General features: G+C 43.9%; 1 protein-coding gene across 1 annotated transcript in view; it reads right to left on the minus strand.

Moving 5' to 3' along the window:
- Positions 1-15,608, minus strand: part of LOC141988127 (interleukin-6 receptor subunit beta-like) — a 57,567-nt gene that overhangs the window by 24,615 nt on the left and 17,344 nt on the right. The window contains exons 4-8 of the mRNA XM_074953965.1: positions 14,488-14,599; positions 8,883-9,049; positions 5,993-6,129; positions 3,349-3,490; positions 3,127-3,209 (exon numbers count right to left, since the gene is read on the minus strand). Of these exons, the coding sequence (XP_074810066.1) occupies positions 3,127-3,209; positions 3,349-3,490; positions 5,993-6,129; positions 8,883-9,049; positions 14,488-14,599 (641 nt within the window). The remainder of the gene's footprint in view (positions 1-3,126; positions 3,210-3,348; positions 3,491-5,992; positions 6,130-8,882; positions 9,050-14,487; positions 14,600-15,608) is intronic.

A 15,608-nucleotide genomic window follows, 5' to 3' on the forward strand; every position in this document is an offset into this window, starting at 1 on the left:
TCTTATACTTCGACCACGGCACTAATGAAGAGGTCTGCAATATCATCACCCAATGTGCTGGGTCATATGAAGACCTTCTGATGACCATGAGGAAGCTCAAGCTGAAGTGGTACAGCCATGTAACAAGATCTGGCCTATCCAAGATCATCCTCCAAGGGACAGTAGAGGGGAAGAGAAGAAGAGGTAGACAGAAGAAGAGATGGATTGACAACGTAAAAGAGTGGACAGGAATGGACTTCGCAGAGATTCAAGCACTGACACACAATCATCAGGGGTGGAGGCAATTGATTGGTTCCTCATCAGTGATGGTGTCCCAGTGACCAATATGGTTATGGGAGTAGTGATGATGATGATGAATTGGGTTCTCACCTATGCAAATCCAGTAAACGCTAATGAGGATGAAGCAGCTTAAATACTTTGTACGCTGCACTCAGAATGTGCCCCTATTTATTAGGAGCCTGAAAGTCAGTGAGAGTTAGGTGCTTAACTGCCATGTATGCCTTTGAAAATCTTAATCCCCTAGATTCTACAGGGCATTTTGAACTATCTTGTGAGGAAGAGGGGACTGGTAATTAAACTGCTACAGCAGAATGGTGTCCTTACCTACTGATATTAAGTTTGTTTAGTATGGTAACAGAGCAGAGCAATGCTCAAAAGAACAATTAATGATCTGGAGGATGGCGTGGACTGCACCCTCAGCAAGTTTGCAGATGACACTAAACTGGGAGGAGTGGTAGGGATAGGACAGGACAGAGGGACCTAGACAAATTAAAGGATTGGGCCAAAAGAAATCTGAGGAGGTTCAACAAGGACAAGTGCAGAGTCCTGCACTTAGGACGGAAGAATCCCATGCACTGCTACAGACTAGGGACCAATGGCTAGGCAGCAGTTCTGCAGAAAAAGACCTAGGGGTTACAGTGGACAAGAAGCTGGATATGAGTCAACAGTATGCCCTTGTTGCCAAGAAGGCTAACAGCATTTTGGGCTGTATAACTAGGGGCATTGCCAGCAGATCGAGGGACATGATCATTCCCCTCTATTTGAAATTGGTGAGGCCTCATCTGGAGTACTGTGTCCAGTTTTGAGCCCCACACTACAAGAAGGATGTGGAAAAACTGGAAAGCGTCCAGCGGAGGGCAACAAAAATGATTAGGGGGCTGGAGCACATGACTTATGAGGAGAGGCTGTGGGAACTGGGATTGTTTAGTCTGCAGAAGAGAAGAATGAGTGGGGATTTGATAGCTGCTTTCAACTACCTGAGAGGTGGTTCCAAAGAGGATGGATCTAGACTGTTCTCAGTGGTAGCAGATGACAGAACGAGGAGTAATGGTCTCAAGTTGCAGTGGGGGAGGTTTAGGTTGGATATTAGGACAAACTTTTTCACTAGGAGGGTGGTGAAGCACTGGAATGGGTTACCTAGGGAGGTGGTGGAATCTCCTTCTGTAGAGGTTTTTAAGGTCAGGCTTGACAAAGCCCTGGCTGGGATGATTTAGTTGGGGATTGGTCCTGCTTTGAGCAGGGGATTGGACTAGATGACCTCCTGAGGTTCCTTCCAACCCTGATATTCTAGGATTCTAAGGTGAGCACTGACCAAAGGAAATGCATCTTAAGCATCCAGACACTAGTACTAGATACTATAGTCTTGTGTCACAAACTGGTCTCTGCTCCAATACTGTGTAAATAGCTGTGGCAGGAGAGTCTACATTTTTTTTCTTTAACATTTTATAAGTATTAAAGACTCGGACATGCATCCCAGCTACTCTTATACTATTGTGCATCTTTAAAGTGATTTAGGCTCCAAATCAGGAAAGCACTTAAGCATGCACTTAAGTGCATCCCTATTGATTTGAATTGGACTAAAGTGCACAAAAGGCCTTCAGTTTTATAGAAGATGGGGTCAGATGAAACAATTACATAAGATCTAACTAGGCTCTCAAGCTAAAGATGATTTCTTCCTTCAGCTTGATATTGGAATTAGTATGTACAATTTAAGACATTACTGTAAAAGGAACAATTTTATTTCTAGTTTAGATTCCTCACCTGCTGGTAAGAGGGGTAACTTCCTAAGAAGTTTCTTTTTTTTTTTTTTTAAAGCAGATTGTTGCAAAATGTCCCTTTTGATAGATTCCTTCACATACAGATATGGGTGTCTTTGTTGATTCTGACTTGGACTCTTGGCTTCACTCATGGCAACCCCCTTTGATCTAGAACTGGAAGCCCTCTTTTCCCCTCTGATTTTAGATAGATAGTCTTTACATGAAGACCACAAGCCTTGAAGTCTATAATAGCTCCTTGCTCATCAAAATGTCCTGCTAGCCCGCTGGCAGTGAACTCAAGGTTGTCGGATTTACTGCCCTCACATTTTTTATGTGCTCACTTTGTCAGAAAACCTTCACATCATTAATTCAGCAAAAATGGCTGATGTATAGTAGTCAGTCAATTGATGATCACGATGTCCATTGTGGAAGAAGGCACACTTCCAGATCTCAACTTCTGAACTTTTAATGTCTTTGTGGTGAATATGCAGCACTCTGCATGGTGAATAGAACACTCTTTTTGTCAGCAAGAGCCTCATAACCTACGCTGTATCTAGATTTTTGGATAAATAAACTTGGAAGGTGCTTTCAGATTCCTAGAGTGGGGCTCTTTCAAAAGCTTTAGTCCCATTTGAGAATAAGATGACACCTTATGAATATGTAAGACAAAGAGAGTATTTTAGCTCTACAGCCTCAGGTGTCTCTGCCTAAGGGAATCTTTCAAGATGAAGTGTGAGGGTGACGGTGAGAGAGAGACTTGAGAATCCAGCTCCTACAACTACTTAGTGTAGAATGGAAAGATGCTTCATTTAGGCCAAGGTCCAGAGTTCAGATGTTGCTGCATCAATCATTTTGTAAGTTTACAAAGGGGTTTTGCTCTCTCTTCTCTAAGACCATGTCCGTACACATTTATATATATAGTGCTAGGAATTGCTGATGCAAAGGTGCACAACATTGCAATACTCAAATATAGTTTTGCTTGCATAAGAATATTTGCTGACATTTCAATATAATGAACAAAATCCCGTTTTGCCCAAAATGATTAACTTTTTTGCTATATCCATAATAATAACAACAACAAATACATTACCTGCCACTGAAGAAAAATACTTATTCTTCCTGGATTGATTTCTGTGGTTTCATTAGCTGAAATTGTTGGCTTGTCAATCAGCTCTAGAGAAGAGAAGGATGGGGAAACCCAATCTCATCATTTGATTTTAATATTTTCCAATCTATAAATACTATATAACTTTATGCAACAACTGATTTATTTATATCAATCACCAGAACAACCAAATGAAATGCCACTTACTATGAGGGACTAAAATCTCTTTACTCCAAACACAAACGCAGTGGTGATCCTCACTGGGTATGCATCTGAGCTGAATAACATATGAAGATGTACTGTTTAAATTGGAGACAGTCACATTGACAGCATCGTTTGCTGTGGGCACCTGCCAACAAACAAATTTTAAACAATATTTGGCATCATTAAACTAAAGTTCCCTTTTAATAATGTTATAGTCTGTAATCATTGCTCTCCTTTCTAAGGGCCCAGTTCTTCAATTTCAATGGAAGTTAAGGGTATTCACACTAAGGCCCAGAGCCACAAAGGGACGTAGGTATTGCAATGCTAAACATCATTGCACCTAACTTTTAGGCACTTAGAAAATTACAGGAAGAACACTGTGATCCACAAAAGCCTGAGTTAGGCACCTGGGCTCCCTGTATAACAAATGGGGAAGAGAGGTGCCTTAGAATGCAAGCCAAAAGCCAGCACACAAGGCAGGGAACCGCCTAAGCTATCCAATAGGAGATGCCATCAAGAGGGCAGTGTCCTAAGCACCATCTCTCTCTCTGAGGCTGCAGGGAGACCCCTATCTCTGCCAGTAATCCATGAACAGGAACTCCTCTTCTGGAGTCAGGTGGCTTAGGTGTCTAAGTCATTTGTTTTGGGACAGATTTAGGAGCCTGACTTGTTCCTCACAAAACGGCTGGAGGCGGTAGTGTCCAATGGTTAGATCACTCACCTGGGATGTGAGTTCCATTTTCCCTTCTGCCTGAGTGGGGGAGAGAATTTGAACAGGGTTCTCCCACCTCTCAGAAAAGTGCTCTACCCACTGAGCTATGGGATATTCTGACATAGTGCTTCCTACTTTCTTCTGGTGAAAGTGTTCTACTGTGTATAACTAACTAGTGACTGGACCAGGGGGACTGGACTCTAAATTACAGAAACATTCATTCTCTCTCTTTCTGGCCCAATGACTACTTAAGTATTTATTCACAGTGGAACAATCACTGGGCCAGAGAGAGAGAGAGACTGAATGACTGTATAGTTCAGTGGTGAGGTCATCAACCTGGGAGGTCTCAGGGTCCAGTTTCCCAGCTCCAACAGGATGTTAGATATTGAATGGGACCTGATCCAGTAGGCTGCCTCTGAGCATGCCTATTGGATTGGGCCCTGTGCATGACTTAGGAGGAGCACCTATCTTCCCCCGGTTTGCAGATCAGTCTGGGGCATAGGCAGGAGATGGGCGTTCAGACACTGTGAGTAAGGTAGCATTGTGTATGCTCAGAGTATGAGAGCACCTAGGGTACTTGAGTGAGTGTAGACACCTAGGGGGTTTGGTGGGAGTTTTGTGGATTGCAGTGGAGCATAAGTCTGGGACTTACATACCTAAGCACTTTGAGGGATTGGGCCCTAACAAAGCCATTAGACACTCAGTCCCATTACAGAAAAGTATCCTGATTCAAGAAGGGCACTTAAGCACATGTTTAAAGTTAAGCTTGTGCTTATGTCCCATTGACTTCAGTAGGATTGAAGCATGTACTGAAAGTGAAGCATAAGCTTAAGTACTTTTGTGACCAGGGATGGATTTAAGCACAAGCTTAGGAGCTTTACTGAGTTGGGCCTTCATTTAGGAGCTCAAAAGAGCTAGAAATTGAGGTAAAATGAAATATTAGAAATGCACATTGGGCTCAAAAATTTTCAAAACTGTATGCACAATCTTAGTGCCTCAATGCTAATTTGTGTATGGAGTTAATAGTAGCTTGCACAATTACAGTGATCACATAGGCAATGTACATAGTTGGCAGAGATGCACTTTTGAAAATTTGGGCCTAAAGTCTCCTTACTACTCTACATTATAGTTTTTATTGCCATGAAAATATTTGTGATAATTATGAATAAAAGCAATTAGGTGGCTAGCTCTTGCTCTAGTGCTAAGACAGTGAGCAGAAGCATTTTTAGGAGACAATATTTTGTCCTGTAACATATTTCTATTAATAAATTGATCTGGGGGAAAATACAGAATCATGGAAAGATTTAGAGACTTTCCACTTTCTTTGGAATTGAAGCTGAGGCACATGGAAGAGGTGAGATAATACATTCAAAGCCCTCAAGCCACTTGTGCAACTGAGATTGATTTTTAATAAGAGTTGTGAATGCTCAAAATGCTAAGCTAGCTTTTGCATTAGCACTGAAAATGCCTTGTGTATCTGATTCCTTGAGCACCAGCTTAAAAATGTAATGTGTGTGTAAGAGGTGGGGGTTAAGCATGAGCAGAGGGTGCAACATTTGGCACTTTTTTGTCAAGCTGAAATTAGCCATTCTGTAGCCCATGAAAGCTTATGCTCTAATAAATTTGTTAGTCTCTAAGGTGCCACAAGTACTCCTGTTCTTTTTGCGGATACAGACTAACACGGCTGCTACTCTGAAACCAATGTATGGTCAGAGGCTCACTTGATGTAATTCACCATGGCTTCATTAATGTCAACAGATCTATTCTGATTGACACTAGCTCAGGATCTCTCCCACTGCCTGGGACATCTTAACAGAACTTAAATGGTCGTTAACAGGAGTATTTTTTTGTCTTGTCAGAACAGTGCTGTGTATCGTAGAACCAGTAATATTTCAGCTGAAGCTTTTAAATTGATATCAATCTTCATTTACTCACCAATATCCATTGTGAGGCTGCTGGACGTGCTTCTTTATATTGCAGTTCATATTGCATAGACTTTTTTGGTGCATCCCACTTAATTATTAATCTGTTTGATAACTGGTGAGCACGTATGGAGTGTATAGCACACTTCTCTAAAATGAACAATGCAGAAGCCGTAAACACACACACACACAGGAGGAAACCAATGATAAATACATTTTTTTCTCCCTTCTGTTTGTTCAGTACTAAATATGTCAATTTTCAATCTTCAAAATGGAGAAAGGATTCATTAGTGAAATTTTGCAGTATGAGACAAAGGCCCAGTTCTGCCACATTTACTCAGTGAGGGTAAGATCTTTCTCTGCAGGTAGTCCAGTTGATTTCAATGAGAATTTGTGGTATCAGATACCATTCAAAGTCAGCATGAGTGGCACAATCCTCAAATTAGAATGTTGACAGCACCAGCAATAATGCTGTTTAAAAAGACTATCCTGAACTCTAATTGCTTCTGTATTTTATGGGTATGTCAGAGGTGTAATTTCAAGTACAGTTTCTTTTTCATATGCCATCATGTGCCAGCAATGGCCTCTGCCATGTACATTGGCCAAACCAGACAGTCTCTACGCAAAAGACTAAATGGACATGAATCTGACACCAGGAATTAAAACAGTAAAAAACCAGTAGGAGAACAATTCAACCTCCCTGGTTACTCAATAATAGACTTAAAAGTGGCAATTCTTCAACAAAAAAACTTCAAAAACAGACTCCAAAGTGAAACCGCAGAATTGGAATTAATTTGCAAACTGGACACCATCAAGTTAGGCCTGAATAAAGACTGGGAGTGGATGGGCCATTACGAAAACTAATTTTACCATACTAATTTCCCCCTATTGTTACTCACACCTTCTTGTCAACTGTTTGAAATGGGCCACCCTCATTACCACTACAGAAGTGATTTTTCCTCCCTTGGTATTCTTCTGTTAATTGAACTGTCTCGTTAGACTGACCCTTCCACTTGATAAGGCAACTCCCATCTTTTCATGTACTGTGTGTGTGTGTGTATCTGCTACTGTATTTTCCACTCTATGCATCTGATGAAGTGGGTTCTAGCCCACGAAAGCTTATGCCCAAATAAATTTGTTAGTCTCTAGGGTGCCACAAGGACTACTTGTTGTTTTTTTCTCTAAGGTTATGGCTACACTTTGAGCTGGGGGTGTGATTCCAGCTCCAGCAGAAGTACCTGAGCTAGCTAGCACACTAAAAATAGAATGTAGTTGCAGTAGTGCAAGTTGTGGTAAGGGTTAGCTGCTCAGACTACATATCTACCATCTCTGACAGGCATGAACTTGGCACCTCCCACCACTCTCGCTGTCAGGGCTACCGTCTATTTTTAGCGTGCTAGCTCACTGAGAGCTAGCATAGGTATGTCTCCTCAAGCTGAGAATCACATCTCCAGCTCAAAGTGTAGACATAACCTAACACATGTAAAGTGGCCAAAAACCCCCACCAGAGGCTAGAGTAGCAGCTGTGCAGTGGTTCTGGTAGGGTGCTGTAGTAGTGAGGACTCTGTTCTCCCTCCACCTCCAATCCCATGTCTCCTAGAAGAGCCCATGACCAAAGTCTCACTCAGTCTTTGGGCAGCGCTTGAGGATTAGATCAATATTTGGATACCATGGTGAATTGCACTATAAACACCTAATCAGAAGAACAGGACTTGACATCTCATTTGTAATCAGGTAGTATCCTTTTATATAAAATTATTGTGTAACTAACTTAAGTATGTCTACGCTGCATTGTTAACCCAGGTCTGTGGGATCCAGGCTTGGTTTCCAAGCCTACACCTGAGCATGGACACTGCATTGTAAACCTGGACTTACAATTGCTGGGCCCAGGTCTCAACTGTGTTAATGTGTCCATATTGCACTACATAGACTGTCTGACTTGGGTCTATCGCTTGAGCTGAGTCAACATTGCAAAATGGCAGGGCTTGGACTACAGTCACAGTGATACTCTGGCTCTGACCGAGCCCTATAGCAGGGTTGTAGGACCCAGGTCCTGAAAGTTTGCTGATCCAAGTCAGACTGATTTGTGTGTGGATGGATGGGGGACTTGAGCTCAAACCTGAATCGGATTTGGTCTTACCCAATGGGTAGGTTTACACTGCGCCCCGCCCCCCCCCAAAATAAGCCACTGTAGTGACACTCAGAACCTGGGTCTACAGACTTGTGCAGGTAGTACGACATTACAAATAGCAGTATAGATGTTCCCTCTGGGCGTCTGAAACCCAGCAAGGAGGATGGGTCTCTAAGCCTGAGCGAGAATGTCTACACTGCCATTTTTAAGCACTGTAGTGTGAGCACTGTGAGCCAGAGTCGTAGATCTGACCTCAGACTCCCTGCCATGGCTTGTCCCCTGCCCCCCGTTTTCTTAAAGTGTAGACATACTCTTAGTTGCCCAAGAAACAGACCGAAACCTGGAAAGGACTCATAACACACAGAGATTCTAACTATATAGATTTCCTTAAACACAGGATGCTGAACCAGCCCTGTCTTCAGAAAGCCAGCAAACAAAATAAGAGCCTGAAGAGGGGTGTGTGTGTGTGTGTGTGTGTGTGTGTGTGTGTGTGTGTATTGATGTATGTTTCTGGATATTGCTCCTTTACAGTCTAGCAAACATTCCTGGTGTGAAATCCTTCCGCTATGTACGTCACTAGAGTGGGGATTTCACCCCAGAGGTCCAAATTATGGTTTAACTATTTGATTTGGTGGTAAGAAGTGTATACTGAGAGTTACAATTTAGCAAAAAAATCCATACTTTAATAAAATTATACTGTAGTTTTAGCCAAACTATTGCATCTTAGATGCTATGGTAATACAAATAATGAACCATATTAGAGGCACTGTACCTGCCTTGCTGGGTATAATGGAGATGTTCTTTGTTTTCACATAGCTCTCATGGGAGTAATTTGCTGATACCCAAATAATTACAGCACGATTCATGTAAAGGAATTTTCGTTCTATTGTGATGGACGTTGATGTTGTAGTTCTTTCAAAACATCTCAGGATTTTATCCCTTGAGGCAAAGAGCATTAAAATAAACATTATTGAACTATAACTTATTAAAGCAGCAATATGACAACTGGTAAATTTTGGGGGCAATTAGAACACACACAATAACTTTAAAAGGCAATCTCAAAGGTGTAGACTTGCATTAATTTTGGTGGAATATATGGGCCCAAAGACTTAGTAGTGTTAACATGACCCTGTTATTGTCCAATATTAAACAATTTTAAATAAAGTTCAGGCTTGGAATTCAGTCACCTCAGCCTACTTAGTACCATGGCAAACAGATTTTTAAAAACAGGTGTTGTCACTGTTAATGTCCAATCCCATTTCCTAGAAAACAAAACAAGACAACCGCATACAAACAGGGAAAGAAGAAAACAGCAAAGACAGAAAATGCAGCTTCTGTCTTTGGTGCTCACTTTTCCTTGCAATCTCACTGCTGAAAAAATACAGGCAAGGCACACTATCAGCCACTCCAAGATCTGGCAAACTTGTACCAGTGCTGGGCTGTTTAGGACATTGCTTTTAACTGTCTCTTTGGGTTTGTTGCAGTTTTGGCTGGCTAAACCAGACTCTTATTAGGATGACCAGGTGTCTGATTTTCAACCGGAACACCCAGTCGAAAAGGGACTCTGGTGGCTCCAGTCAGCACTGCTGACCGGGCTGTTAAAAGTCCTATCGGCGGTGCTGCGAAGCTAAGGCAAGCTAGTCCCTACCTGTCCTAGCTCTGCGGTGCACCCCAGAAGCGGCCAGCAGCTCTGTGCACTGCCCCCACCCCGAGCACTGGCTCCGCACTCCCATTGGCCGGGAACCACGGCCAATGGGAGCTACTGGGGTGGTGCCTGCGGGTGAGAGCAGTGCACAGAGCCGCCTCCCACGCCTCTGCCTAGGAGCTGGACCTGATGACCACTTCCGGGGCGCAGCATGGAGTCAGGACAGGCACAAAGCCTGCCTCAGCCCCCCGCCCCCCAACTGTGCTGCTGACCGGGAGCCACCTGAGGTAAGCCCATGCCCCAACCCCAACTCCAAGACCCTACTCCAGCCCTGAGCCCCCCCCCAAACCCAGTGCCCCCTCCTGCATCCCAAACCCCTCATCCCCAGGCCCAACCCAGAGCCTGCATCCCCAGATGGAACCCTCACCTCCCTGCACCCCAACCCCTTGCCCCAGTTCAGAGCCCCCTCCCACACCCTGAACCCCTCTGCCCCACCCCCAGCCTGGAGCCCCCTTCTGCACCCCAAACTCCTCATCCCTTGCCCCAGCCCAGAGCCTGCACCCCAAGATGGAGCCCTCACCCCCTCTGCACCCAACCCCCTGCCCCAGCCCAGAGCCCCCCTCACACCCTGAACCCCTTTCCCCCCCCCAGCCTGGAGCCCCCTCCTGCACCCCAAACCCCTGCCCCAACCCACAGCCCCCCCTGCACCCTGAACCCCTCATTCCCAGCCCCACCCCAGAGCCTGCACCCCGAGACAGAGCTCTCACCCCCTCCCATACCCCAGCCAGTGACAGTGAGTGAGGGTGGGGGAGCGCGAGCCACTGAGGAGGGGGAATGTAGTGACCGGGGGGGGCGGGGCATGGCCTCTGGGAAGGGGTGGAGCTAGGGTGTTTAGTTTTAGGGTTGCCAACTTTCTAATTGCACAACTCTTATTAAACAGAAGGCAAAAGGAGAAGGCTGTTTGGAATTTAGCCAGAACTGGTGGCAGTGTCATCTGGGTCTCTCTCTCTCTCTTTGGTCAGGACATCTCTCAAGATTAGGATGAAAAAAGACCCAGTCGTGTCACAGTGGATCTTGGAGTCCCAGGAGACCGTGGGTGGTCAGAAATGATGGAGAAGCTTGTTTTTTTCATCTTTCACTTATTTCTAGCTTTCCCAAAAAAATCTTTTTGAGGAATCCAAAAAGTAGTAATGGGCAGAATAGCCCACCCCCTCATTTTTCTGTTAGGCCTCACTTCAAACACATCAATTTTGGTTCCTTGATTTCTGGTCCCACACTTTTCTTGATTACCTGATGTGATCTTAACACAGTCCTTGAATTATATCATTAGGCCTTTTTGTTTAGATTAATTTAATCTGACGCCCTTTTGCACCTTTTTCCATCAACATTTATTGTTAATTTATTGTGATACTTCATAAACTTTTATCTACTTTCCCTCAGTTAGGCTCACAAGGCCCTAGTTATCACTACAGACCCATCCATTTGAACCAGACCAATGAATGTAACGCTGGTAACCAAGCAATTCTATTTCTGTTCAGATTTAAGTGTCTTTACAAATTTGACATGCATTTTTTGTTGAATATGAATGCAAATAAAATAATGCTAGCCTTACTTTGAGATTCCCTACCTGAACTTTACAAACACTTGAGGCTTTACAGTCAAAGGTTAACTCTGCCCCCACACATATCTGAATCACATGGTTTCTCAGATATACCACTTTTCCCACACCCTTGTATGGTGAATCTTGTCAGATGCAGAGTGACTGAGGCAGGGCTCCACAGGAACCTTTATTTAGTTACAGATCAAACCTGCAAGATCAGAGGGTTCTCAACTGCCACTGTCCTCAGGATCAAACTCTTTCACATACCTGGTATAGGAATGATTTTCATACATTATGGTCTCAATGCTTTTCAGGAGGAGGAATGGAAAGGTATCTTGTGCCATACTTACCTCAGCCAGCTCAGTGCCAGACTAGTTCCCTGGCATAAATTAGAACAGTCTGAAGACTGCCCTAAACTGTGCTGGCTGTCAATAGCTCCTATGGGACATTGAGGCACCCAGGAATTGCCTCCATCAAATCCCATTACTGTAGCCATGACTCCACTGGTGGGACCAGGAAGGGAGATTGGTGCAGGAGCCATTGTGGTGTCTCTAAACAACCCAATGATTCTCCTATCCTGGGGAAATCAAAGCGGGTGGAGTGGCCCCAGCACAGCTGAGGATTTGGCCCTTTTTGCCTGACGGTCACAGTGTAGGACAAAGTTCTGTAAATGTTACATGTGTATCCATGGCTGTAGAAAATAATTGTATATTATAATATAGGGCATTATTTGGTAAATAGTATGTGATGTAACTAAAAATTGCATTATAACTGCATATACACAAGGGGGGAGAATAACTTTATGTTCAAACTTTTACTTTGGCATTTCCTGACCTCTGAGTGATTTAACTATGGAGCCTTAATGATACTTAAACACAGATTTTAGTATAATTTCCTGGCATGTAAACAAAAATGGGAGATAAAAAGATAGACAGTCTGGGAACATCCTATTTCATACCCCCTAAAAGGTTATACATCCTTTCCCGTACTCTGAGGACAGAAGACTTTGTACAGCTAAGGTGTGCCGTCTCAACACTGTTTTTAAAATGGAATATTTATTTTATGGCTAGTGATATTACTTACCTACCAGATTTTTTAGAATTCAATACGTGGTCACAATGCAATATTTAATACATGAACAACGTTTGAAGGTTTTCTCCCCCATCTTCTAAGTCTGATTTTTTGAGTACACAGCTAGAGCATCTGTGTAAGGTTTTTCTTTAATCTCTTCCTTCATGACAGCTAAATCATATACAGTACTCTTCCAATTTCCAACTGATGTTAATTGCAGAAAGCAATAATGTCCTCAGCTTGGCGTAAGAAAATGCTTTTTTAAAAACCCAATAAAAAGGAAGAATATTTTCTTGTTAAGAGCACTGGACTAGAATTCGGGAGACCTTGGATCAAATCCTATCACTGCAACAGTCTCTCTGTGTGACTTTGGAAAAGTCACAATCTCTCTGTGCCTTGGTTCTCAGTCTTCTGCTTGTATGCTGAATCTCTTCTTTCTACCCTTCATCTGCCTTCTCTGTTCTGAATGTAAGCTTTTCAGGGCGGGATCTCTCTCTTGCTATGTGTATGTACAGCACCTAGCAAAATGGGGCCTGACGATGGCTGGGGCCTTCTGGAGCCATTGGAATACTCACATATGTAACCCTTTGGGGTTTAGAGAGTATGGCCTCTTTAAATCTTTTTCCTAGTGGGGAGGGGGAGCAGTGAGAGAAAGGAGGGAAACTTGGGGGTGTGGCTCTGGAGCGCAGGAAGAGAAGGGCTTCAGCCGGGACGCCCTGGACAAAGTGAAGGAGAGAGAACCTGCCTTGTTCTGCTGCTCCCCCTGTACTTCCCCTTGTTGCTTTTCTCCTCTCATCCCTCTGTAAATAAATATCTCCCTTTGTTATATCCATTGTACTTTTCCTGTGGGTGTGCGTGTTCACTCTGGGGGGTTTGGAACAGGTGCCCCTGGGGTGGAGGGAATTTTTCCTGCTGCATTCCTGCGCGCGCCATCTCTTGGCCAGAGCTGCCTGCAGAGCAGACTCCATCGTGGCCACGAGGGCGCTAAAGTTACACATACACTATGTATATAGAAACACACATTCAGCCAGGAGCGAGGCAAACGATAGGCAAGACCTGCCTGCTCTGCACAGCTACAGAGTGCCCCAATTGAAGTACAATAGATTTGGTGCTTCTGCTGGGGCAAGGCAAGTGCAATGGGTTCTCAACACAGGTCTGTGCTCCAACGGAGTTCCTAGCACTCCAGGGAATAGAGGCGCTTTGGAGACTGAGTCGGGCAGGGGAGGAGTTGGAGTAGAGCTGGCTGGATCCACCAGCCATTCCCCACAGAATGGGAGAGTGCAGGAGTCAGTGGGGAGCACTGCAGCTACCAAGCACCTCCACTGCCATTCCGGCCTGTAAGAGATGATTCTCTTGCTCGCTGGCCCCAGTGGGTCTAGGGGAATTCCTCACTGCACAGCCATTTACTCAGCATTAGGATGTGCTCCTAATCACGGCTCTTGTAAATGTAAACAGCAAATGGTGTACATGTCAACCCACACAGTATAGTGAAAAATCACATCACAGTTCAGACCGCTACTTCCCCCTCCTCCCCAGTACAACTACCAACCAGGTTGTCCCAAAGGAGGAAGAACCTTTGCAAGGAAACCTGTGAGATTGTATTCATGGAGTTTCCATTGATTTGTCCCTAACAAGGAAAGGATGGTCACCTGCACCTTCCCCTGTGGAACTAGCAGAGCAGTTAATCCCTTTCCTTACTGAAATTAGATACTAGTGTGGTGGACTCTATAGGAAATGCTGAGATAGATACATAAACTGGTGGAGGCCAGAGCCATCTATGCAGAGGTCCTGTATGCTTGTGCACTGCCTACTAGCTCACCTGCCTTGAATCTTTTTCCATCCTCCACACCAATTTCTCCCATCAGTTTCTAAAATGCAGTTCCCCCTGAAATCAGTGGGTACTACATGTAAGTACAAATCCGAGGGAAGACTTTGACTTTCAGCGTTTAACTGTCTAGAATCTGATGGCATGCTTAATATAAGAGAGAGAACTTAAGTCAGGACAGAAAGAATCACACCAAGCAACAATGACAGACTTTCTGAAATGTCTTTCAAACTTACCACTTTAAAATTATTGTATAAGTAGTAGTTTTTGGAGCACAGGGGACAGGCAACCAGGAGCAAAATAGACTTATTTTTCTCTCTGTGTAGCAAGTCAGTTCGCCATGCCAATCTGCAAAATGAAAGCAAACTAAATAAGCAATCACACTATATAGTGAAGGACTATCTTGGACATCTATTTATAATCCCCCATTAACAAGAGGAAGACAACTCTCAAACTAAAGAGGCAACAAGTCTGAAATGGGATACAACTTCTTAATTAACCAGTGGTATTTCCTGTCAAAATGATAGTGTTTGGGCAAAGCAGACATAGATGCAATTAGTACTACAATCAGGAATTACTTAAAACCCAACCACTTTAGGGCTTGTCTATACAAAGAGCACCAGAGGGGTGTGATTTCTAAAGCACACCAGTGTGCTGTGCGGTAAATGCACATCTAGACCCTGCTGATGTATACTAAAATGTACCTAGTTCATGTTAACTTAGAGTTGTTTGAAATGAACTACATCAACACAAACTAGGTACATTTTAGAGCATGGTGTGGTCTGTTGTGGGAGGCTGTGTGCTGAGCCAAGTGGCCGGCTAGGCTAGGCTGAGAGCTTACTAATGAGGCTCTAGCGTGCTAGTCTTTTATCCCTAAGCCCTTTAGCTCCATGCCCTTGTTAAGGGATCCTATCTCAGTGAGAACAGGGGTTTAAAAAGCCAGCTCCTAAGCGACCAGTAGCAGCAAACAGGGGAGTTATGTGAGGGAGTTAAGAGAGGCATTCCTTCTAGGTCCAGCTCTCGAGAGTGGGACAGAGTGAATTACCAAGGAGAGTTTGGCAGCAGAGACAGTTCAGTGGCAGGAAGAGGAGGCTGAGGGGTTTTAACCTAACTACACCAGAAAACCCTTGAGAAAAGAAACACAGAAAGGAGGAGAAAAACCAAACAAAAACACTCTTCTACACCTAACATTCTCTAAACTTAGGTCACAAACAAATCTTGCAAGAGTAAAAATAATACTGGCAGAAGTCCAGCAGCAGAGGGAACTACCCAGTTTATTGTACTGAATGCAGCATGTACAATTACCTGCCTTGTGGGCCGGTGGCATATGTGTATTTTCGGTGCAAGCAACTCATGG

Source organism: Natator depressus, chromosome 5, assembly GCF_965152275.1.
Source record: "Natator depressus isolate rNatDep1 chromosome 5, rNatDep2.hap1, whole genome shotgun sequence".
Classification (NCBI taxonomy): domain Eukaryota; kingdom Metazoa; phylum Chordata; order Testudines; family Cheloniidae; genus Natator; species Natator depressus.